Consider the following 25,547-nt stretch of genomic DNA (forward strand, 5'->3'; position numbering starts at 1 on the left):
CCGACTGTAATATATGGAGAAACATAAAGTTGGTCACGCTTATTAATACATTAAACAGTATGTTTATAGCCGTTGATGCAGTTGAATATTACTTTCTCATGCACGCTGCTTTTTTTTCCTAATCTGTCAAAACAAAAACCTTCTTTTCAAGGGAGGCATGTTTTTTTTTTTGAGGAGGATTGGAACAAAACACAACACTGATACTGATTCACCTATACTTACAAAAAACACATTAGTTTTAAGCACGCGCCTAAGTGCTGTTCTAATTGTCCGACGTCCGATTGAGTCACTGTAAAACAAACAAGAAAATCATCGCAGGCGAACGTTTAAGTCGGGAAACAGCAGCAGCATCGGAGAGAAAACCGCCTCGGACGAGCACAACAGAATGTGTCGGAGCATCCTTAGCTCTGCATTTTTGTAAGTTTAAGAAACTCAGCTCATCAGCACTTATCTGAGTTTAGTCCAGGGAATGCCCCTTTTTTCCAGGTGCCCTTTTTTTTTTAAGTAAAAGTCGGCCTACGCAATGTGCAATGCAGGTTTTTTTTTTTTTTCCAGCAGCGGGTACATAATCCATTATGTCTGCGTGTTGTCTGTTGGGAAGCGTTCGGAGCGTTCCAGCCGCATATAGAGCCTGTGTTGTTGTCAGCTGTTACCAGTGAGAAGGGTTCATGTCACCAAAGACACCTCAGCAAGGTGCAGACTTGTTGACACAGGGGCTCAAAGCTGGATCTGCTGATTAAAGGACAGGCAGGCGCTAGACAAACCCTGCGGCCTTTACACCGAGGTCAGACGATTCACTATTGATTCGTGCTGTGGGGGACAGAACAGAAACACCTATCAGGTGTCTCCACCCAACACAATGTGTGAGTCGGTTTAAAGATCTCAACACGTGAACGAGATTCCAAAAATGAGTTTCACAGCCGCTCCTTTACAATATCGAGCGAGTGAACTTGATAAACAGGAGAGCCCGTCGTTACTGTCGGGGATGTTCACACTGAACAAATGTGTGCCAGTTCCTCTTAAAGGAGTAGTTTAACATTTTGGGAAATAGGCTGAGAGTTTGATGAAAAGACTAACACCGCTTTCTTTTCCGTGTCGCTGATTATACGGCTACAGCCAGCACCTGATTAGCTTAGCTTAGCTTAGCTTAAGCTTAGCACACACACCAGAAACTGGGAGAAACAGCTAGTCTGCACCGCTTCATCTCACTAATGTTTCCCCCTCGTTTCCACTCATTGCTAAGCTAACCAGCTGCTATGGAGATTATAGTGGTCGGAGTATTGGTATTCATCCAACTCTAGCCAACAAAACTCTCAAACAGCCAGCAGTTAGCGATATCATTCAGTAGTAGTGACAGGCTCTCCCGTCTGTAGGCCAGCTGGACTGCCAATAACGCAGTATAACAAGAAAAAAAAAAGGTAGTCAGACAAAATGTTCTTCCAATCTGGTCCTTATAATAATACATGTTTTTTTCCCCAAATCACATTAGGCAGATGCTGCAGATTCATATCGTTGATACCAGGGCATTTACTATTATTTACATAAATATGACCGTCATTAGCTTTTAATTATTAACACCTCGCACATTGCATGCAAAAAGGTGATGAAGCAATTAACCGTTATCTCGTAATTCATCGTTCAACAAGAAACGCTTGCTCATTTTCAGATTGTGACTCCCTGTGTATATTTTGTTGTGCTTCATCTTTCTAACGACTACACAAATACCTTTTTTTTTATCAACGGCGTCAGAGCCTGGCCTCTCTAGGATTTCTTTTGCATTCATTCCTGAATTTAATTTGAAAGAAAATCTTGAAATATCACCAACAACGTGAAGATGACTGAATAAACAAATAAAGCTCGGTGGAGTTTAACCACTCCTGCAATCTTAAAACGGTTCTACTTATAGACGTGCGACCTAACGCTGCTCCGTGCTGATCACGATAAACAGTGTTGGTTTTTCTCAAAGTTTGCTTCTAAACAATTAACCACATCACGTTACACCGCCGAGTCACCTTCGACCCGCGTGGCACGCCAGCCGAGTGTACACAACGTTACCTGTAAACCAATTAGCTGGTGTTGACTTGCTGCAGTTTGCAGTGTCACCCTCGCTGAACCCCACCCACGCCGTCACATAGCAGTCTAGTGGGAGAAGAGCTTAATTGCTGTCTCTCTCCTTCTCCCTCTCTTGACTGGATCTCAGTGGACTGTGGAATAAATCTCTTTCCTCCTTCATAGCCCCGGTGACTACCAGTTGGGCGTCTGTGTCAGATCTGTAATTAACAATGGACTGTCAAAGAATAATTATAATCTATAACAACTTGGGTCCTATTTCTGGTGCATGGGCTGTGAATGCCATGTGTAAAAATAACCCTGCGCTCAGCAAATGACTTGATCCACGAACACAAATCGCTAGATAAAGAGTCAGACGGTCAGAGAGGTTCCAAACAAATTGTCCATAAGAAAGTGCACAAATCTCAGCTGACCTCGCCTGGAAAAACAGAGCGACGTTTTTTGTTTCTTTGATAGCATTTATACCATTTCATTAGCATAAATGCACTGTATGTAACTTTAACCACCTCTCAATCAAAGCAATAACAAGAAAGCCTACAATAACCGCCAACCGCCGCCAACACTACCTGCATTTAGCTGGTTTAGCTCAGTTTGCCGTGCAGCTAGCGACCCAACTGGGAGTGTTGGTGTTTCCATTACTAGGATAGAAGCTTTGAACCAGGACAGGGCTAGCTGGTTAGCATGGTTAGCATGCTTTGCAGTACAATGCAGTCAAGTTTTAGTCAAGTTTTGAATGTTTTCAAGCAAGATTCAAGCAGAATTCTTGCATATTGCGCCTTTAACTAGCATAGATCAATGCTACCCTCTGCCCCGGGCTAATACGTAGGAATTCCCGTTTCCACTTCTGAGTTTGATGACATCATGAAGAAGCTTTGGATCATGGGAGCTGTCGTCACCATCAGAATCGTGTGAAATGTGTACACAAACGAGGACTTTCTATCTGACGTGGTGAGAATTTAAAGTTACAGCGTCCAAATGAAATGAACCATTGCCCTCTGGGTAAAACGACAGCTCTCTCTGTGTTTGAAAAATTATTCCAACTCAGTAATATATGTAAGAAAAGTCTAGCCATTGTCACAACTGTTACAGAATATACTTTTGAAATGGAAAGTATTCAGCGTGGAACTAGTTTTGCTCCAGACATCAGCAGAGTCCTGAGTGAACTGAGCCTGAAGTCCGATCCAGTGAAGCTTGAAATGCTGCCTGAGGGGCTAAGTGGTTGCATCTAAGATATTTATTCTCTAACTGTGCACCTTCAGGCCCCAGAACACCTGCCCAAGACTGACACAGTGGTACCGACTTATTACGGCTGGTGTCTGAGCTGCATTGTCAGCCGGTGGCAGATGGAACGCGGGGGACGGAAAGAGACCTCGGCGTGGCGTTCAGAGCCTGACTGGGAGGAGAAGGGTTGTCATATTTGATCCGCTGCTCATCATAGCCTTCTAATTATCGTCAGAGGTTAAACGAGTGACCCACCGACTTCCATCCTCTCTCCGTCTTATCCCTTGCATCCTCCGCCCAGTGTCCCCCTCGCCGCGCGTCATCATCTGTCACTTTCGCGGCCTGTTCAGCCGTGAGTCATGTGATCAGCGTCACTCTCTGACTCCCTCCCACGCTCTTTTGCGTACTTTTATTTCTTTTTTTAATCTTTTTTCGTCTTTGTCTTTTTTATTTCCTTCGCTGTCATCGCTGTCAGTCAGCCTTTGTCACCGCCCGTCCATCTCGGCGGACATCCCCCCTCCTTCGTGTCACACTGCGCTCATTTGCTGGGGACTGTTTGTGTAAATGTGCCTGTTTGACCTTTCTGCCGCGTCCCATTTATGTAACGCAGGCGGCAGAATGTGAAGTGTCCGTCTCGGAGACCGACAGCTAATCAACCTGCACCTCCGTCCGCATGTTGGGCTCGGCATTTCTAATCTCTGCTAACTTTTTTTTTTTTTTTTCCCCAGCCCGGGCGACACATTTTCTGTGTTGCCTTGCCGGCTTTTGTTTTCTCACAGGCTGCCACATGGAGGCGAGCATCCAAGGTCAGATTGCAGTGCCCCCGCACACAAATAGCCTCGCCTTTGTTTTTTTTTGTTTTTTTGTGCAGCACTGGCATGTCAGCAGAAGTGGGCAGGGATGGATGGCTCTGCCTTGAGGGTAAGAGAGAGGGTGACAGAGAGAGGGGGGAGAGAGGTGCGGACGTACAGGGGTACTCCCTTATGAGACTCATCTGATTGCTTTTCACCGCGTCACCCCTTTTTCCTTCCCCCCTTCCTCTGCTCGGCGCACCTCTGTCTATCAGCTGCCATCTGTTTCCGGGCTCAGATGAGGATGTTTGTTGTTGCTGAAACACCTGCTTTACAAACTTAATGAAGCTAGTGGCTTGTGTGAGGAACAATAAAGCCGGTCTCCGGAGGGACTTCTGATTTATTTATTTTTATTGTTCACTTATTTAGTATGTGGGGCTCTTTGGCTCACAAGACGCTGTTGTATTTGGCATCGATTGCACTTTTTTTAAAGGTCCTTGTTGGTTAATTTGTTGTACATCTTAAAATTTGGGACCGAAGCACTGATGAGTTTCGATCTGTGCCTTGAGCTACCGCGCAGCCGTTATGTAAGGTCTCCGTTGGACAGTCAGGCGTGGGTGCCCTGCTAACTTGTAATGTAATGTTGGAGCAGGCTGAAGGTGTTGAGTGTCCTTGATAAGGTCAAGGCCCGCTGTGAAGAAACCCTTCACCTGATCTTGGGTCTTCTCGTATCCTGGAGAGATGAGCGATACCAGGCGTCCGCAGCCATGCTAACACCCCAGCTAAGTTGCAATGGCAGTGTGGCTGCATGCTAACAGTGACGGTGCCAACAAGTTAATGCTCACCATTTTCACAGTTTGTTAATATTTGCTAAAGCAGTAAACGCAAAGTCCAACTGAAGTTAATGGGAATGTAATTAGTTACTCTAGTATTTGGTCGTAAATCAAAGTAGTGGACACGTTTGTCATGATGAGGGTGCTGAATAAAAGTCATTTCATCTCAATTCCTATTTCATTTTAATTGTTGTTGAGACATTTTCCTTAAATCCACTTACAGTGATGCTTAGGGGGATCAGACCAGATCCTGTAGTCCACTAATACGTGTCCAAAACTGACCGTACTCCGATCATTGTATCTTCATGTGTATTCTTGAGTATCGCAGCAAAAGTTGATGGAAATGTAGTTTGAACAGGGCTGATGGGAGATAAAACGCTTTTCCTAAATCGGCTTTGACGTAGCAAACACGCAGCTCGCACCACTGATTGCCGTTTTCACTGTTCCGGCTTCTGCAGACACAAAATAGCGGCAGATTAAAAGTTTCCACACAGATCTGATGTAACCGTCCTCGCATTTTGCAGGAAAATACACAAAATGTCATATATTTCAGTCTTGTTCTCTACACGTTCTCAAGTTGGAGCTTTCTGAGAAATTAGCACCACGTACTGAACCATCAGGTAGATGTTCAGGTATCAGAGGAAAGCGCGACAGAAAAAAAAACAGAAGTTCATCAATATCAGTAGGAATAACTCTTTGGAGAACGTGAATGTCCAGCCAGTATTATAATATATGATATACGGGAGATATTTCAGTCTAGATGGACCAACATTGCCGCGAGGATGGCTGAAGATTATATGGTAGGAGAATAAACCAATGGAATACAGATACTTGTGCTTGTTACAAAGCGTCCAGTATCTCGTCGGGGTGATGGAGTCGACGGAGGCTTCGTCATGGCGAGACACGTTTTCATTCTGCTGCTTCCTCTGCAGTCAAAGAAGATGCGCCTGATATCTTCTCCCTCGCCCTGATATCTGGCGGGTGGGGAACGGAGGGCATCCCCTTGGAAACATGCAGCCGACATGAAAGGATAAATGCTTAAATGAAAGTCTCGGAGATGAGAAGCATTTAATGCAACCCGCAAACAAGCGCATGAGGGAAAGAAGTCGGCAGCCAGCCCCTCCACCTCTCTCTCCCTCCATCTCTTTATCTGACGCTCATCATTTTCTTTTCTTTCATCTTGCTTTTCTCTAATGCGGCTTTTGATCCCCCCCCCCCCCCCCTCCGCTCGTCCTGGCCCACGTCTACTTACGCCGCAGCCATTTTTTTTTTTTTCTCAGTCACTCATTCACTCTATCTTTTCTCCTCTCTCGTCATCGCGGCTGTCTGGGCCTCCTCTGCTCTTTTATAGCAGAGGGTGTAATGGTTCAAATGTCGAGGCAGAGAGCCCCGGCTGCCTTGCCCCCCCTGTCAGTTCCACCATCAGGGTCTTTGATCAGTTTGTTACTGGAGCTGGTGATCGCGCCTCTGCTCTCCAGCACTGTCGCCAGCGAGAGCATTAGTTATGGTCTCTGCTAATTGCTAAGTCCTTTAAACTCCTCTTCGCCTCCGTGTGGGGAGCTGCGGGTGGCGGGCTAGCTCGCTGTCAATCTTCTGTCCCAGTAGATGGCCACCGAGCCTGGATGGAGTCTCGCTGTTCAATAATTCTGCTTTGTAAAAGACAGACTTTTACTGTCTTCACTTTAGCTCGCTGGTCTGCTGGGGCTTTTTTTTTTTTTTTTTTTTTCATAGAGCCTGACAACTTGCTTCTCTTTTTCCTTTTTTAAAATTCTTTTAGGCCAATATTCACCCGGCGTTTAGCCAAAAGTGTCTTAAAGAGTGCAATATAAAAAAAAATGCGTAGAGTTGCTTTAATTTAACCTGAGCTTTACTGTGAGAACTGCAGAATGTCGCATTTTAATAAGGACCGCTTAATAAAGGTCCACCGTAGTAAGACAGTTGAAAGAATCAACTCTGCGGACATTGATTTGGACTCTGTCACTTCTTTGGTGTTTCTCTAGTTCAATTTCTTGGTTTGAAGCAGCCAGTCGTTTTACCAAAACTGATGTATGTATACTGAATCTCTGGCCTTTCATCAAACCGCGAGGAAAAGCAAAAGCGCCGCGGATCGAACCTCGTGCGCCGGTTTCCTCAATGTGAACATTATGTTTTCTTTTCCACTCCGCAGGTACACTTACACCCTGTGTCCGTTCAATCAAGTCACTCAGAAGAGCACTGCAGGAACAGAGGTCTCATTAGGGTAAGTACCTCCGTTATCGTCTCTTACGCGCCCATGGTCAGAGCACAGAACAGTAACCTGCCGGGGTACGCCGGGTGAAGTGGAAACGCTTCCCAAATATAGAACCAGGACGAGATATGGACATTTTAAAATGAGCTATTTGAGGGGGAACTATTTCCAGACGGAGCTTTGGAGCATCGTGAGAACACCGTGTTCTGTGACATTTAGATTCTATATCAGAACGCTTTCACTGGAAAAGAGTTTCCTCTCCGAAACCGGCTGCATGAATCCAGCATGCATGTTGCCGTCCTCGGTCCTTCCATCGTGCAGCGAGGCCCAGAAAAGTTCCATTTTTCCCTCATTGACACCAATTGGATACATTCGCACGGCAGCGTTTCTCATTTCGCGAGTGGACATGAAACAAATCCCACTGCTGCACTCCGATGAAAGCTCTTTAATCATTGTTATAGTGCTCATATCAAGTTACCCTAAGACCAATATTTGCCCCATCGATTTTTTTAAAAATAATTCGTATTCAATCTCTGCTAGGCTTCATTCGACCTTTAATCAATCGCTTACAGATCTCTGTTATGGTTTTAATACCTTTTGATCAATGACAAACAGGGGGCGAGTTTCATATACTGCTGGGGTTGTGTTTCCTCGGCCCTCTGAGGGTTTCAATTTCATCTGAAGGATTACGCTCTGGCCTTTTACCGTCCCCGCGGGATTGGCTGTGTCGCCGGCTGGACATTGGTGTGTATCAAAATGCCTGCGTGCTATGAAAGATGCCACTCAGTCCCCATGGAAACGCGCCTCTTTAGATGTCCAGCTTTGTCGGTGTGGATTGCAGGTGGAATTGCTCTATGGGATCAACACAAACCTCGGCTGTAGTGTAATGGTAACTCTCTACTTTGAAGTTTTTTTTGTGCCCGCTGAAACTCTTGAAACAACCGTAAAAAAAACATTAATATCACACTGATGTTGCTCTTTTAGTTTTGAGGTGATGATTGCTGGATGTCGTCTCGCTGTCCTGTCACACTCTCATTAGCTCTTAACCGTCAGTGATCCGACGTTTTTATACGGTGCAATTATGGAAACGCTTTTCCATCGACATTGACGCCTCTCTGCACCAAAAAAAAAAAAAAGAAGAAGCTTTTATGAGCCGCTTGCAGCTCCTCCCCGAGGGGGAGGACTCGATCGCAGGTCTGTTTTGGTTGAAGCAGGCACGTAAGCTAACTACATGTTTTGCTAGCAGACAATATAAAGGCGTGAAGGACCGCTGGAAGTGTCAAAACATCTCGAGACGCGGTGCCATTAAGCTCGACTCGTCTCCTTTTGGCATTTTGAAGTGAGACGTTAAAGATAATTCATTAGCAATTATCCCTTTTTTCTGCACATTTCCATTCAGATGGCAAATTAATTGGAATCTGAAGCAGGGCTGTGTTCTGTTTTGCACCGCCACCTCCCACACTACCCACTCGCTTTTGGAAGCGGAAAGTGCAAATGCTTCACCATGTTTTTTTAGCGCAAGGAACGAGGAAGAACAGAATGCTAGCTGTGAGTCATGTGACCCCGGCGCTTCTGCCTGCCTGTCACTCATGATGGTATGGAAGGGCAGAAGGACCAAACGGAAAACCAGTGGTCAACCACGTCCCCGCTCGTGAGAGTCGGTCAAGAAATCGCTGCCAGGCAGAACTCGAGGGGATGATTTCTAATATAAATATATTTATGTTGAAGATTTTTTTTTTTTTGAACCAAACACAGGAGGACATGTTATGGATGGCCACTTCACGCTCCCGAGAACGTCCAGAAGGGTGTTTCTGCAACACGCGAATGTAAAAATGATGCGAGACGTGGACACACAAAAACCCCGCTGGTTGTAGGCAGCACTATATGATGTACTACACAGTTTTTAGAATGTGTGGTGAGGGTATATGTGGGATGGTTTGGGGAGAGGAGGGGAGAGGGACGAGGGGGGGGGGGAGGGAGACATGAATCATAGCTCACACGCTGGGAATAAAGTTCATTTTTTATCCAGACAGACCATCAGTCAGCCCCTGCAGGATGTGGCTGGGCCTCCTGATATCAATCTGCATGGAGGCATCCTCCTTCTCCCCAGAGGGGGTGAGGAGGGGGGGGGAGAGGGCGATGGGGGAGTGCTTTGATTTAAACGGCAGCATTTATCACACCTGCTTCGGCATCCTAAAGGACAACCATGAGAGAGAGAGGGAGAGGAGGGAGGAGAGGCGGCGTTAACATGTGTGGCAGTGTGAAGCTGGAAGCGTGACTGCTGCGGCGGCGGCGACATCGCTAATGCTCGCCCGCGCCATTTGGACTAATTTGGATTAGTTATGTTGCGTTTCTGCGGCGTCGCTGCTGAATTTTGATTACCGCTCGTGGCCGGCGCTCGGTTGGCGGAGTGTGTCAGGGCTCATAAAAGTTCAAATTGTTCCCAGAGTCCTAACCTTCCTTCATGCTTGGTTTTGCAGCGTCGTCGGTGTTAGACCATTAACTTTACAAATGTTCTTAAGCAACAATAAATCAGCCCGGGAGCACTTCCTTTTGTCGCCGCTTGCTCTTATATTGTGGCCACACACACACACACGTGGCCATAAAGATTTCATAAGGCACGGCAGTCATACTGTATGCTCCCAATTATCTGTAAATGTAGATATTATACAACTCATATTCACCTCCTGAATTCCAATGTCTCCGTTTCTCCATTTAGCCGTTTCTGCCTTTCGGTCTCAGCAGCTCAACCGCTTCCCGAAATGGCTATCGTAACAATAACATCAGCCACCATAATGATAATAGAGTAGAAGAAAATGCTTGCATTGCGACAAACACCATCCCACTGTGACGGCGTCGTCCATCTTCATAATGTCCCCTCCACCCACAGCCCCCACACACACACACACACACACACACACACACACAGACACACACACAGGGCAGACGTGGTGGGAAAACACTGGCAGGACAGCAAACGTGAGCCGCGGTGATACGGTCCACCTGAGGAGACACACAGACACATGCGTATGTACAACAGTGAGGTGCCGCCGCAATACAGGACACACGCCGGTTGTTAGCTTTAGCTTACGTAACGTGAGAGCAAACACACCAACACTGTGCGCGCCGTACATACAAACAGAACACCACCACCTGTGTCATTTCCCACAAGCCTCCATGGTATTAACGTGCTTCTCCGCGACGTCACGTCTGAAGCATGTGCGCTAATAACGACTCGTTTTTTTCGAGCCTCTCTCATCTTTCCGATTCAACCCGATGGTCTTTTTTTTTTTAAAGTGTTATCGAGCAAACATTCCTTTAAGTGTCCTCAGACGCGGCTGGTCTCGGAGCTGACGCCTCTCCTTTGTTGTGTTTGGCATTTGATCATTTTCTACATTTTCCCACTTGCCTACACGATATTGTAGTTTGTGACTAATGCGTTAGCAGTTCAGACGGCAACTTTCTAGCCTCTTTCACACATGTATATTATGTCGCCTTGACGAAGGCTTCATGGCAGATATAAGAGAACGGAGCGAGATAAGACCATCACTGCCACTTCTGTGTCTGTGAGGAGCCAAAACAATACAGTTAGCGTAGCTTAGCCTCTTTCTTCTTTGAAAGAAAGGTCTAAAAGAGACAATTTGTGGTTTTAGGAGGAGTTATGTGCTACATTATATTTAGGTCAGGAGCAACATCTTATTAATTAGAGCACGACTGATACTGGATTTTGGGAGGCTGATATCGATATTAGGAAGTAAAAACACATTGGCAGATGTTGAAATGATCCCTCAAGTGTGGTTATCAAACACTCGTGACAAAGATGTGTAACAGAGGTAGGATATTCTGCATTTTAATGACAAACTTTACAGTTTAAGGGTGTTGTCACACCTATAGTTTGTTTGCTCTGGTCCGAATGAGGGACCAACTTGTTACAATGTTGCCTCGAGTCTGGTTTGTGTTCACACAGCAGCATTTACAGGTGGACCAAAATGTGTGATGCGTGAGGAAACTGCTCTCTAATTGGTCTAAATTTCGAAAACGAAGCAGCAATTCAGCTGAATTTAGCACCGATCAGACAGGAAGTCAAGCACTGAAACAACAACAATTTGACATCCGGTTACTTTTCAAAATAAAACACTCCGTGTTTACACCAGCACACAAATCTCAAAAAAGAGACAAACACAAGCTCTTCTGCTGATCCTTCGGTCGGGAACACTTCGTGTTGTTGTTTTTATGACACAGACCTATAACTGCAGTCGCGAGTGATCATGTGATTATCGCGGGAACTCCTTGGCCTCGAGACGCCAGCTGTCTACTGTACTGCACTGTGTCCGACTCAAAACGCAACCGGGGGTTACCGGACGGCGGAGCAAAACACCTGATCGGGCCGTAACGCAGCGGACACGTATCCAGTGGAAATTCAGGGTTAAGCACTGATGCTTCCTGCAGTTGGGTCGGATCGAGTTGGATCATGTTCTCACCACAAACGAACTGTACCAGAGTTTGTTTGGAACTGGACCGAGACCACCTCTTCAACAAGGTCTCGGTCCGGTTGTTTTGGTCCGCACCCGAATGCAATTGATGTGTTCACACCTTCCCAAACGAAGTGCACCAAGGGGGTAAACGCTCCAGGGTTCGATTCAACCGAACTAAACAAGGCAGGTGTGAAAACGCCCAAACGGTAAACTTACTGGGAATTCAATAATTATGAATTATCCTGAGCATCTTTTTCTGAGTTTGTATATCGGCACATAGACTACTGACCATCCAACACATCTGTCTGGCTCTACTTATTATAGCTGATACAATCCAAATTAGTTTCCAGCTCAACATTACTCACGTTTATGACTCTTGAGGCAGATCTTCAGTCATCGCTGCGTAAGATTCTGGACGAAATTAAGTGCAGCGGCGCAGGTAACACGGAAGGACATTCACTGCTATGTGAATACAGAAAGTAGAGTGATACGGAAGTCAAAACTGAAGAGGGAATAAACTCAGACACGTACTGCTGTTTATCACTGCACCCAAACCTGTCCTTAATAATCTATTAATATGTGACGAGGGTCTTGGTGCCGCACCACCCCACGGCTGGCGTTGGGAATGGAGAGTTTTCATGGGGCAGAACACGAAGAACGGAGAAAAGCGGAGTGCGACAGGCCTTTTTTCTTGTTGTAGAAGATTAAAGTGAAACGAAAACACGGCGATGGTAAATCACAGAACATAATCAAACGCAGTGCACATTATGCCGCGGTCTGTGAAAATGATGACGAAGCACAGAAACAAAGTAAAGTGTAATTTCAAATTGTCACTGGCAGAAGCACGGAGTGTGAAGTCAACTACAAACAAGAAAGCAGGTTCATACTGAGGCGATACAACCAGCAATCAAGTGTATAACACCAGACACCAGCAGCAGGTTCTTCCCAGAACAGCCTCATACCGCTATCCCTGTTTACTAATGCAGCACCAGAGCTCGCTATCACTCTGATGCATTTAAGTTTTTTAAGTCCCCAGGAAGTCCATTGTCAACATCTCAGCAATTAGCTTAGTGTTCGAGCCGTTTCCTGCAACAACCACAGAGAGCAAAAAGCCTTTAACGGCGTCTGGCCAGATAACCTTTCAGCGTGAAGCAGAGAGTGCATCTGAAATATTGATGTAGCCCCTCTCAGCGTCAGCTCGGGATAAACACATGTAAATATCTCCAAATGCAAGAAACAGCAAGCTTGAACTTCACTGTGTGTTTTAATTCGTGCTCCCATGAAGGCCAATCAGGACGAAGGACGTAAGAATAATGTAGATCAGTCGTGAATCTACAGAGCTCGTAGAAAACCGATATCTCCAAGATGCAACACTGCGAGAATAATAGCATCTCCATGCTAGGATGAAGCATATTCTGCTCTCGGCGGAGGAGGGTGGGATGATTTAAATGTAGCTGTGGAGCAGGAAGGGATCAGTCGAGGGGTCATCCAATGAGTTTTTGTTTCTGGACTCCAGGGAAATCAGGTGGCCGCGCAGTCGGGATCACGGGGAGGGGCGGCCCGCGTCGCCCCGCAAGGTTCAAGGAGCCGGGCCCTTCCATTGTGCCGGGGTCAAACTGCTTTGCACTCGTCATCGTCGGGAGATGGCGGGGAGAGAGACGAGGGGCAGGGCTGAAATTGAGCAGGGCCGCGGCGAGCACCTCGCTTATTCACCCTTCAACCTTGGAAACACGTTGTTTTTGTCAGTCCGCGCTTGGAATCCGCCCAACACCCGACGCTGGAAACAGGATAGACTAAACAAGAATAATAATAACTCCTAGACACTGCTGGGCGGATAGGAACACGCGAGCCATAAAAGAACTGTGGAAGACTACAAAGGGAAGAGTTTCACCACTCAGATATGACTCAGATACACTTTTAAAACAGGAAAATATATCCGGAGAAGGTTATAAATGTTCTGATATATGAATATTTTGACTGCAGGAGATGCATGGGCTGCAGAGGTAGGCGCGCACAGCGCCGCCGCACAATCGAGTCAAGGGAGAAAAGAAAAAACTGTATTGTGAGACGAAGAAAAAAAAAAAAAAAAGAAAAAAAAAAGGGCTATTAGTGTTGTCAGTTACTCCTGCAGGTTCATATCGCTCAGTATTCAAACCCACAGGTCTCCCTTGAACTGCTTTATTGAACAGTAGATTTTCAAACAGAAAACAGTGGAGAAGTGAGGTAGCCTAGCAACATTGAAAACCACAGTGAATGACTGTGTATGCCCACTGCGAAGGAGCCAGGCAGTTGAAATGACAGCGCGGAGCAACCCCAGAGAGAGTGGGATGCGCTGGCCACCGTGGAAAATACAAATAGGTTGGCTGTTTGTAGCGGCACACTGTAGACATACGCACGCCGTTTACAGATCTGCCTCTTTTTTTTCTTTTTCCTTTTTTTTCTTGAGCTACGTACGGATGTAGTTTAACAATATTCTCCCCCCCCCCCCCCCCCCCAACACCTGCTGCCAGGCTCACTTTAAAAACCAGCGCTAGTGACCGTAGATTGTTTTCGCCACGATGCGGTTCTTGTAAATAAAAGATGTCCAAAATGTAACAGAGAGAGAGAGAGAGAGAAAAAAAATCCCCAGGTGCAGAGAGAAAGAGGTGCAGCGACGTGAATGCCTCCAGGCTGTCAGAGTCCTTTTGAGGGGCTTGAATGATCCAGCTGAGCAAATTTATTGGCGGAGGCCCGAGAAAGAGGAGATTGTACTCTGTGACCATGGTAATATGGAAATATTGATCAATGAGAGTCAATTTCTCCTGAGGGCTGCCGAAAATGCCCAATGCCTTTTTTTTTTTTTTTTAAAGTATTAAAAGGAACGACAGGAAATAAGTCACGTCCCTTCTCCTTTTTAAGATTAATTACTGTTCGCTCGCATTTTTTTTTTTTTCCTGCAGCGGCCGCGCATGTATAAATAGGAGAAAAGTACTGTGGCTAATTATCTCGATAGGTGGCCATTTTTTATTGCACGGCAATCACAAGGGAGCTGTAAGATTATTGCTGTAAAACCACTCAAACACAAGCGGGCTGCAAAGTGAGCACGAAAGGAGAAGGGACGTCGGCCTGAGATCGAATGTGAAGATGACACGCTCCCAACACCTCCCGGAGAAACGGCCCTCAACGTACGCGCGGCGGCGGCTAGAGGCTAAAAATACAATCGGAACGTTTCTTCTGGCGTTTCGACGATGCTGATGTATGATGAGGGTTACAGGAGCGAAGAGGTTTTTGGGTTGCTAACGCTCCATATTCAGACCTTAATGTCCTTTTAAAAGTTAAACCACGATTAGCGTTAGCATTAGCATTTGTTGGTTTGTTGATTTTTGTTGGTCTCCACGCTTTTTTGTCCTTTTAGCCGTTATCTCACCTGCTGATAGACATGGCCGCTCCTCGACTCACCAGGCCTCGTATCGCCGACTCGGTCATCAGTCAGCTCCGTTGTGACGGAACGTGGCGCAGACATGCCGGCGTGATCTGGGGGTCATTCTCTCATGCTGGTGACGGTCTTTTGAACGGTTACAGGTTCTTCGATGTTTTGAGAACAGAACCTGTAGTGCTTTTTCTTTTAATACCACCAACGTCTTGGCTCAGGTTCTATTATCTGTAATTTACATTTTTACAAAATGTGATTTTGAAGTAGAAGTTTTATTTGCATGCGTAACAAATACACAACAAAGTCTCATCCTCCCACCAACCGCTGGATTGTAGTTGTTTAATGTTAACCTTTAATAAGAAACACTTGAACAAATGTAATCGACTGTTTATGATCGCAATCAGTTTGGAAATATCGTGCTTTTGCAAATCTGTATTGAAGGCGGTAAAACAGCATATTTCCATTCGTATACTCCAGAATTATTCCTACCTGCTGATCTTTACGACTTTTTGCTTCAGTTATGTTATTATCATGTCGCCTTTAATGATCCTCGTTGGGAAAATCTGTCGCTGCGTTCAACCCGTCTGAAGTATCAGCGGTGTGGCGGAGGTACAGAGTCCAGTCCTCGGTCAAGAGCGCTGACAGGAGCTTATTGATATGTTTCACATTGTCAGCTAAAGGTTAACACAGCGCCGTTGTGCTTAATACATCACATACATTATTTTGCAGTCTGGATTTCATTATTTAATCAGTCTGTCATGCACAAAACAAGCTCATAACATTTCAACGTCTATTCCTTTTTTTAGTAGAAATGACTAATGGCTGTGTTTGTTGCTCTCCTCTCCACTGCTTTGCTTTTTCTCTCTTTTTTTTTTTCTCGAATGTGCTCACTTAATGAGTGGAGTGATGCTCCCTTTCATGTGTTCATATCAAAGCCGGCGCCATCCCTTAATTGTTTTGATCGACATTCAGGCGGGGGGGGGGGGGGGGATTTATTTGATTATTTTATTTTTTCATCTTATCTAAGCCGTAATGACTTAACCTACAGAGTAGTGACAGTTCCACTGGAACAAGTGCATAATTATACATTTAAGTGTTCTACTTAATGTGCTCATTTTCAAGCTGTCAAGGTCATTCGCTGGAGTGCCATTAGCGGAGAGAGGGGCCCTCTTTACCTGGGAAACATGGCAGCCGCTTAATGCCCAACACTGGAGAGGAGAGCATGGCACAGTGTGCTCGTGCAGCCGCCGACAGCCAGGCGGAAGCAGAAATTCATTTATGCAGCACATTCACTTATACGGGAAACGGAACGCCTATATATTTGTCTTCCTAATGTGTTTGTTGTGTGGTCCCTGAACCCCGCGCAGCCCACACTTTATCTCGCAATCAAGGCGAAAGGGTAATGACTCTTGTGTGTCTGAGGAGAGGGTTAAAGTGGTCGGGAGTGGAGAGCGGGGAGGGGGGGGGGGGGGAGCTGACACTGTGAACCCCTGATGGCCTTTCTGCTGAGTCGCCATGGCAACATCTAGCCCAGTCGTTAATGAGGCTCAAGTGAGCTGTTAACAGAATACTGATTTGGGTTTGACATCAGCCCTAATTCGTATCTGTCAGGAAGGTGTTGATGAAATATGCACCCCGAGTTTGTTTTTTTTTAAAAACGCCGCGCACAAAATGGCCTCCGCGTCGTGTTTTATTCCAAACAAGATGTGTGCCGCGCGTGTTGCGCACCGATTCGGAGTAATTGTGCCGGTCAGCGCGCTATACATAAGACAAGGAAGGCCAGCACAACATTCTGGGATGACACCCGGAATTACAATAGACCCGATGAAGATTTATTTACGTCTGTTATGTTTAATAATGTATTTTAAATCCCATAATTCAAAAAAAAAGGGGGGAATGAAATGATAGCAAGGGCCCTGACTGAGCGTGTGCCCTTCACATGTTCCTGTGGTTATGAATTATTTATCAAGGCGCTGGGCACAATGGGTGGTAGGAGGGTGAGAGGGAGCATCGGTGACTGGCACGGTAATGACAGTGTCTGGACTCGTCTCAAAACGGGCGCTCTCTGATTGGTGACCTTACACGAGTGGCAGAGGTTAGCGATGCTTGGCACCACTCGGCTATGAGAGCGCCGCCACCGCCGCCGCCGCTTCACAGAATCCAAATTAGCCGGCGGCTCCCAAATTGCTCTCCCTACCTGCCAGTGCGGCGCGGCGTCTCATGCTGTAAATGATTAGCGCATTAACAGCATAGTGAGGGGACTAACTCGCTGCTCCAGACCCCTTGTTAAAGCGGCGAAAAAAGCATAGCTGTGAGGTATAATTCATTGCGGTGGCGGCTAATGAGTGGATGCTACAGTGGGAAGGTGACAGTAATAAGCGCAGACGTTACACCCGTCTTAACACAGGTGAGGCTTCAGGATGAGGAGCTGGTTGTTAGGGAGGTATTTACAAGTAATCTAAAGCTGAGTTGGCACATGCTGCAAATGAATGCGAGGCTTAACGTTGAAACTTGATGCGAGCTGCTTCTACAGCTGGTTAGCATTTGCAGCGACCGCCGGTGCCGGAACAAAACCCGGGTTTTAGCACCTATACCCAACGACCTTTGTGATGTCACACGTTGAGAGGTTTTGTTTTTAGCTGCGACCTAAAGAGCAAAGGTCGCTCCGTCAGCCCGCCGGTCCACAAACATTGACATAAAACAAACTATCAGCAAATACTGTGAAATAATGATAAACGGCATTCATGCAGCGATTATCTGTTCTGACACTCGGCATTTTTTCCAACGATCAGAATCAGTGTTTGTTTATCGTCACATGCAAAGCGATGGAGCGACGGTGTGTGGTTGTCACACATCTGGAGAGCTTAAATTATGCTTAAGCAGCTACGGGTGGTTTAAAATTTATAGTGATACAGGACCATCGAGTCTGATATTGGATTCGGCTTGATTAAATTAAAGGGGGCTGTGGGGCCTTGGCGGAGGTAAGAGAGTGCCATTCTAGTTTCAGAGTGTGTTTTATGACTCTGATACAGCCGCGGTTCACTCGATGTTCCCCCCCACCACAACATTTACGATTGGGGCCACAGCCTCGCAACACTGACATCGATCTCCACAGTGACTTATAACTAAAGTTATCAAATCATGTAGAGAGAAAAACATCCCGGATTTGACACAACTTGACCAGTTTTTCTAAACTTTCACACAGGGTTCGTACGGGTGCTTGAAATCCTTGAAAGTGCTTGAATTTCAATGTTGTGTTTTCAAGGTCTGAAAAGTACTTGGATTTTAGTTTAAGTGCTTGAAAGTGCTTGACATTATAACTCTGTCGTCCACAAAATTGGGATCAGACTGGATAATTAATTTCTGAAGTTTTTGCTATTATGAAACATAATTTTAGATGTTTACAGCATAATACAATGTACATAATCGTGATAAGAAAAAATCACGAGTATGTATATTCCTGTAGATACGTATTTTACCCCAGCAAAAAGGTGCTGGAAAATCTTGAAAATTACCCTTAAAAGTGCCTGAAAAGTGCTTGAATTTGACCTTGAAAAATGTGTACGAACCCTGTTTACACTAAGTTACAGTGATACATTTACATCATTCAAATACATCAGTCTCCTTGATTAATCATTATCAGTATCTGCCTTGCAAAAACAATATTGGTTGATCATTAAGAAGAACCTAACCAAGCATTCCACGATACGCGTCTGTCGATTCCGCCTGTTCGAGTGTCTCTCGGTGCGTTTGTGAGAGCACGAGATGTGAAAATTATAAATACAATTCATTTACATGCGCTACACATGTATGCAAACACGCTCCATACATAAATGTATGCGGGCGGTTTCGCTCTGCCGTGCATGAGAGGCGGCGGCGGCGGCGCTCCAGTGGAGTTTGCGTTTGGCTTTCTAATGTCTACAAACACGCAGAGAGAGAGGCACTGAAGGCAAATGAGCAAATTTATATTCCGTTTTTCTTGAGGAAACCGCAGACGTTACCAAACGGGGCCACCATTGTGTTCTTTTCTCCCTGTGGTTTTGTTCATCCATTCTCTCTCCAGTGGAGGCCCGGGGTCTCCAGGCACGCACACAAACACACACAGACACACATCAAGGCGCACACAAACACACTTCTGGCCCAGATTCCCCCCCCACCACTCCCTCCTCTCGGTATCTGCGGGGTGTTTAAACACCAGAGTAGAGTTGTCTAAATGATAATTGCTTCTGAAAGGTTGATTTGTGGCTATATCAGAGGGGGTAACTCTCCTCTCAGTGTTGAGCGAGATTAGCCGTGGATCTTCGGGATTTATCACTCGAGGCGTACGGATTAATGCCGCGATGAAGTTTTAAAACAGAATCGCTGGCGACCGCTTCGTTTTTTAAAGAAATAAGAGGAGCTTATATCAGCTCAGGCCATTATCAGGAGAAGAAAAGGAAGCTAATCAGCTTCTTTAATGCTAATTATTGCTAATGAGGATTAGATTATATAAAAAAAAAAACAATACTGACAGATTTTGTCAAAAAAAAAAGTATTTCAGTGTTCTTAAATTCCTACATTAGCAGTTTGGACGCACACGATAACATATCAGCCTTACAGTAAACGCGGCTCTGAAGGCATCAAGGAAACTGCAGTTTGAATGTTGTTTTCGTGGATACTGGATCTAATTAAATCACATCTCCATCTGCTATTCTGTGTGTCAATAGAAATCGCACCTTGGTGATTCAGAGAGAAAATTAAATGAGATCGACTCCCTAATGTGTGCGGTTGGAGGCGCGTCTGAGTTCTCGGAGGGCCCGCCGCCTCACCCCCGACGCACAGCGGCAAATGTACGGATAATAGGTTTAGCTGCCTAGATGTGCTGCTATTACAGGTTTTATCTGTGATGGAAGGTGCTTTTTATGGCATTAGAGGAGGCCAGACAAAGAATGACTCACGCCGCCGATATCTGTAAATAAGATTCTCAGGGTTTTTTTTTTTTTTTTTTTAAAGCCTTAAAAGGAGCATGTGTTCGGTGGCTCCCGTCATTAATCATTAAAAGGGAGCCGGCTTCGGCGGCCCCTCCCTCGTCCGCGGTCGGTCGGAAATGGATTTTCCACAAAAGCCACGATGCAATTTACTCTCCGCTGCCAACGTTAATCTATTTACATACTTTAATTATCTCCATTCGTGCCATTCTACTGGACAGAAATGTGCCCGTTCCCCCCTGAAAAGAAAAAAAAAAAAAACGTAGGCCCATGTCGTGATCTGAATAACGTGTCACATGGGCAGCAGATACATAGATACAGCAACCCGGATGATTGAAGGAGACGGGGCCCTGCCGCTACACGCGAAAGCGAGTGTCTCGCGTTGAATCGAGCAATATGGCCGAATGTGATGTTTTCCACAGGCGTAGATAAACCAGCTCTGCTCCGGTCTGGTGATAACTGTAGAATGACTGTAGAAAATGGCCTGCCGATACAAAGTGCACGTAGGTATTATTACAGGGAGTGATCTGTCAATAACATCCCATCTTGCGACTCCAAGCGACTGCAGTGTGTGCGCCACATCTCAGGGATAACTTAAACCTAATTGACAGGCCGCGCCGTCTCCTGGGCCACCGCGACGGTTGATAGAGCGAGAGTGGAGATTAAGGAAGGAAGTGAACAAAGGTGTGGCGAGGGAATGAGGTGCTCGCGTGCGTTGTTGGTGGGGGAGGGGACGGCGATGGGTTTACGCTCGACAAGAGGGCACGGAGGTGACGCGCAAGGGATCGCCGGTCAACTAGCAGCGAGAGCCGGGGCGCTGTCACTTTCCCCCCGCTTTGCCACGTCTGCCGGCCCTGACAGCAATCCATTTGAGGGCCTCGTGGCACTAAGACAGTGCTAAAACCCAATCAAACAGGCTGGAAGGAAAAAGGCGAGACGCCCGGGCCCAGCCGGCTTCCACTTGTGTGAGCAATTCACCTCTGACTGACCCGTTCAGGCATCTTAAATAAGCCATGCACATCATGGACGGCGGAAAAGCCACACTCAGGGACCTGGAGACGGCCGTGTATCTGTGAAAGCTGAAGAGTGCTTTTTGAAAATCGAAGGAGGACTCCCATGTTTGCCCTCCTCAAGGTCAGACGAGGATGAAACAGAAATTTAAAGAAATGTGGAAGGAAACTCTGCGATTGTGTGTCGGACTCGAGACGTTTCTCCTCCCGACTCTTCTATTCTACGTCTCGTCTTTCATCTCAGATTTGTAATTACTTCTGTTTGTTGTTTTGCGGCGGGGGGGGGGGGGGAAATATTAATCAAATTGGATTAACCTATGCATTTGTGTTTGTCGCCGAGCTTTAGAAGAATCTGCAGACACAAAAGGTATTATCTGCAATCGGGATCAATTGCAGAGCCAATGAAAATACAGTAATAGGTCATGAAACGCAGGAGATTAGCTTCAATAACACTAAAAGCAGTGTTCAAAGAAACGGAGCCGATCGCGCCACTTTAATCTCTTCTTTAAAGGTCAATGCAGCTGAATGGAGTGTTGCACATTTGTGTTGGGGTTGGCACTGCTGAGAAAAGCACTTAGGCAGATTAAAAAAAAAAAAAGAACAATCGCAGAATTTTATAGCTTTTGGACCTTTTTTATCCGGAATAAATTAACAGCTTACAAAAAAAAAAGACCCTCAGGTTACTTTTTCCGATGTGCGTATCCCCAAGATTGAAAAAAAAAAAGATTCATTTGATTATTTGTATTTGGCGTCACGCGCTCGTTGGCCTCAAAGAAACGCACGTTTGTCAGTACAGATCTTCAATCGACCGTGCGCCAAATGTAGAAAAGATTCTCCTCCCCGACAGGATTACAGCGCTCCCCAAAAATCAATACTCACCAGCAGCAGCAGCAGCACGACCGCAGCCGCCGCCACCTCAAAGACGCCGCTCGAGTTCAACAAAAGATCAGAGGAAGTTAGCTGCTGAAAGCGTAATCACATGGCATCTGTCGGCGCCGCGAGCCGTTGTTGGACGGCGTCCACTGGCACCCCGGTTTGCTTTGGTTTTCCAAACGTTTGGTGAGAATGTAATTAGCTAGCACTGGGCAGGCACAACCTCATTTGAGATGGGCTTCGCTAACGTCGTGTGTTTTTTGTTTTTTTCCCCTCCCTCCCCGTCCCTCGCGTGTTACCGCACACAGAATTAACTCTGACAAAATGGTAATTAATATTTCCCCTCCATTGTTGAAGAGGAGAGAGGACGCGGGCGCTCCGGTGCCAGGATCCAAAGGAGGGCACTGCCAGACTGGCCATCTTGCCAGCTTTTTTATTTATTTTTTATTTATTTTTCCCTGGGAGAAAGTGTGTTTTTCAATCAGCCCAACCTAGTGGTGTTTAGAGAAAAAAAACTGCATTTTTCTGTGCTCAGTCTGTCCCAACTGTTTATGAAAGATTATAGAAACGACTGATTTTTTATTTGGACGGAAACTTTTATTTCCGCAGGCACTTCAGCGTTTCTTTATTTTTCCTCTTTATTTATCGCAGGAAGTGGGGGATGTGGGCCGGGACACCGAAGAACCAGTACAGTCAGATGGTGTATGAGAACGGAGAACCCTGCTGGCAAGGAGGCTCACGCAGCACTACAGTAAGTGTTCCCCACAGAACTACATACAGAACACACACACACACACACACTCGTAGTAGTGGGAGCATATGAGAGCACAAAGACGCAGACATGAATAAACTAATAGACAGACAGTCGAACAAATGGTACGTACACGCTGACAGACTGTCGGCTCCACAGATGGGGAGATGATACAGTAAAAGATGAGGGAACAAAAAGAAGTCGTTTGCACAGCTCATTAGAGTCGCACCCTAAATTAAAGATGTGATAAAGACCCCGCTCGCATTTTCATTCATTATGACAGATGCGGCCATTTTAGACTGTAAAACGTTAAATTAAGATAATACACCAATTGCGCTTCCTATTTTTTTTGTGGCTTCAGATACGTTACAGCAAACATCTGCACCATAAAGACAGTTTTCTTCGAGAAAACAAGACTTAAAACGCTGGTCACCAAACAAAATACGGTAAAATCTCTAACTTTGGCCTTTATTTAAAACCCTGGTATTAAATTGTGTCAAACAATATTTTGAAAAGAAGACACCGTGTTGATGCAAATTCAATTTAAACTTCCCAGTCTCTTTCCTCTAACGGAACAGTTCTTTCTTTTGTACCCAAGTTACAGTCCATGCATCTGAACATCCATTATTTGAACTGGGCTGTTTTCTTTTCCTCTTCAAGGATTTTGAGTATTCACAATTCAAATAACGTCTGGAGAGTCTGAAGTAACAGCCAGGGCCGCGACCGTAGGTAGGAATCACCGAGAGCACAGTGAACCTTACTGTGAAGTGAAGAATGTCTGTCTGGATGTTATTCACGTGTTTCAAGAACCATCCGTCCGATCTACTTGACACTGGGCAGGGTTGTTGACACGTGACGCGCACAAAACGAGGAACATCGACAGCGTGGCTCATGGGCGATCCCTCTCACTTGAGCTTGCGGGGAAGCAGACGTAAACAAATTGGAGAGCAGCGCGTTTTCTTAACGGTGACAGGAGGCGAGCTTGTGACTGTTTTTTTTATATGAGGAGTTTTAAGTTTCATGCTTGACAGATTGTTCGGGGAAATAGGCGCGACTTAGATAAAATGACTTTGGTTTGAGTTAGCCTTGTCTGGGATATTGTCGTCTGAGCGCTCTGCAGCCGAGCCAACACTCGCACTGAAGCGTCTCTGCAGAAACAACGTCCTCAGTACTTTGGACACAACGCCCCGTCAAGAGACTCCTCTGAAGAATGTTCATTGAGATATTAAGCTACTTTGACCTGAGTCATAGATCACAGATCAAAAAAAATCCACCTCAGAAATGAATACGGCTGAAGTCAACTGTACAGAGAGGCCACGCGCTGCTCATTTCCAGAAGTAAAAGCCAAATGAAGCTCCTCTCAGCACATCCATCAGGGACAATCTGAAGGCCGGGCTGCTCTCCGCATGCCTCGCTCCGCGCATGTGTGTTCCAACAATGGGGAGTTAGTCAGTCAATCAGGAGAAGACGTTCAGTCCTCATGGCCCACTCAGCAGCCTGGCAAAAAGATGTTTTGTTCGAAGCCAAGTGATGGAAGCTGACTTGCTCTCCCCCCTCTGTCAGCCTTCATTGGTTTTACGGTTAATGTCTCTCCGGTTGCATTCTCCCGCCGCTTCCCTCTTCGCCGACTCCTCTCTTCATTTTCCCAGCATTCCCTCCCCTTTCAGCCACTTTTATGAGCCCCATTTACATTTCTGTGCGCGAATTTGCTCAATTAAAAATGCAGCACTTTTAATCATCTTATTTTCTATGCCTGGCCCCCCTTCTTCAAATCAAGAGTCCAATAAATGCCGTTTGCAAATGTATGTACTCGTGCCATCCGGGGGCCCCCTTTGAAAAGACTAAATTGAATTCCTTTGATACAACCCCCTAACCCGTGTGCAGTCGGCATAAATGAAGTCTCGTCAGAAGTCGGCGCTCATTATATTTGAAATGCTGAACCTCGTCTTCGCTCCCTCTTTCAGCAGCGAGACACTTTATACTTGAGTAGTGGGACCAGTGATGTATTGTTTCAGCGGTGGATATTGAGGTAATCCAAATTCAAGCGGCGTGCAGTGTTTCTTAAGAGTCTGTAGGGGAGGGTGAACTCAACTGCTTCAGTTATTAATTAAATTCAAAGTGCTGGACTGTGACTGCTACATGTGAGCAGCGAGTTCAGCTGCAACTCGCACAGCTGTAGCGCCGGATCTGAAGTGGCCTCCACCATTGTTTAAAGGACTCCAGCTTGTTGGAACCAGTCCGGTTTTTGTTGATTTGGCCATTATTTTTATTGGTCATGATAATATTTTACTCACCAACATGTGAGAGTGGTGAAACATTGACAAGAACAATACATCCTCATAGCTAAAGTACGAAGAAGGTCGACTGCCGGGGACCAACACGACATACGAGCGACAGGCCAACTGGACCTCCATCGTACGTTTGACGTTTCGTTTATCCCTTTGCCGTTTATACTTCTTCGCTTGACGGCCCCCCACGACAGCCACTAGGAGTCACTTCCTCGCAAGAAACAAATATATGAGTCGCAACGAACTGTGTGGATGGGTGTGACAAGAAACATGCGCAATCAGACCATCACACCGTTTTTTTAGAAGAGGAAAACAAAGCCAAAATTGACAGTATCACCCAGAGTGTCTGTGATAAACATCCAGCACAGTGAACAGAGCAACTTCTGTGACTACAGTTGCTGCGCCACCTTTCCCACGCTGCTCCGATCACATATCTACATTTGCGAGAGACACATTACAAAGAGATTGGACAGAAGAGATGAAACAGACGCAAAGATAAACTGTTTTTTTGTTCCACAGCGCTAAAAACCTAGATACTACATTTCCCATAATGCAGCTCAATAGCGTTTTTCCCTCAGCGTGTCCATGCCTAGTGAACACCCGCCTCTTTTTCGACTCCGCACTTCCAA

General features: G+C 45.8%; 1 protein-coding gene across 2 annotated transcripts in view; it reads left to right on the top strand.

The window, feature by feature from the left end:
- Positions 1-25,547, top strand: part of LOC115590474 (glucosidase 2 subunit beta-like) — a 123,309-nt gene that overhangs the window by 95,141 nt on the left and 2,621 nt on the right. For both annotated transcript variants that reach the window (XM_030431837.1, XM_030431838.1), the window contains 2 exons: positions 7,083-7,154; positions 22,531-22,630. In XM_030431837.1, the coding sequence (XP_030287697.1) occupies positions 7,083-7,154; positions 22,531-22,630 (172 nt within the window). The remainder of the gene's footprint in view (positions 1-7,082; positions 7,155-22,530; positions 22,631-25,547) is intronic.

The sequence above is a fragment of the Sparus aurata genome, chromosome 10 (genome assembly GCF_900880675.1).
Source record: "Sparus aurata chromosome 10, fSpaAur1.1, whole genome shotgun sequence".
Taxonomy (NCBI): domain Eukaryota; kingdom Metazoa; phylum Chordata; class Actinopteri; order Spariformes; family Sparidae; genus Sparus; species Sparus aurata.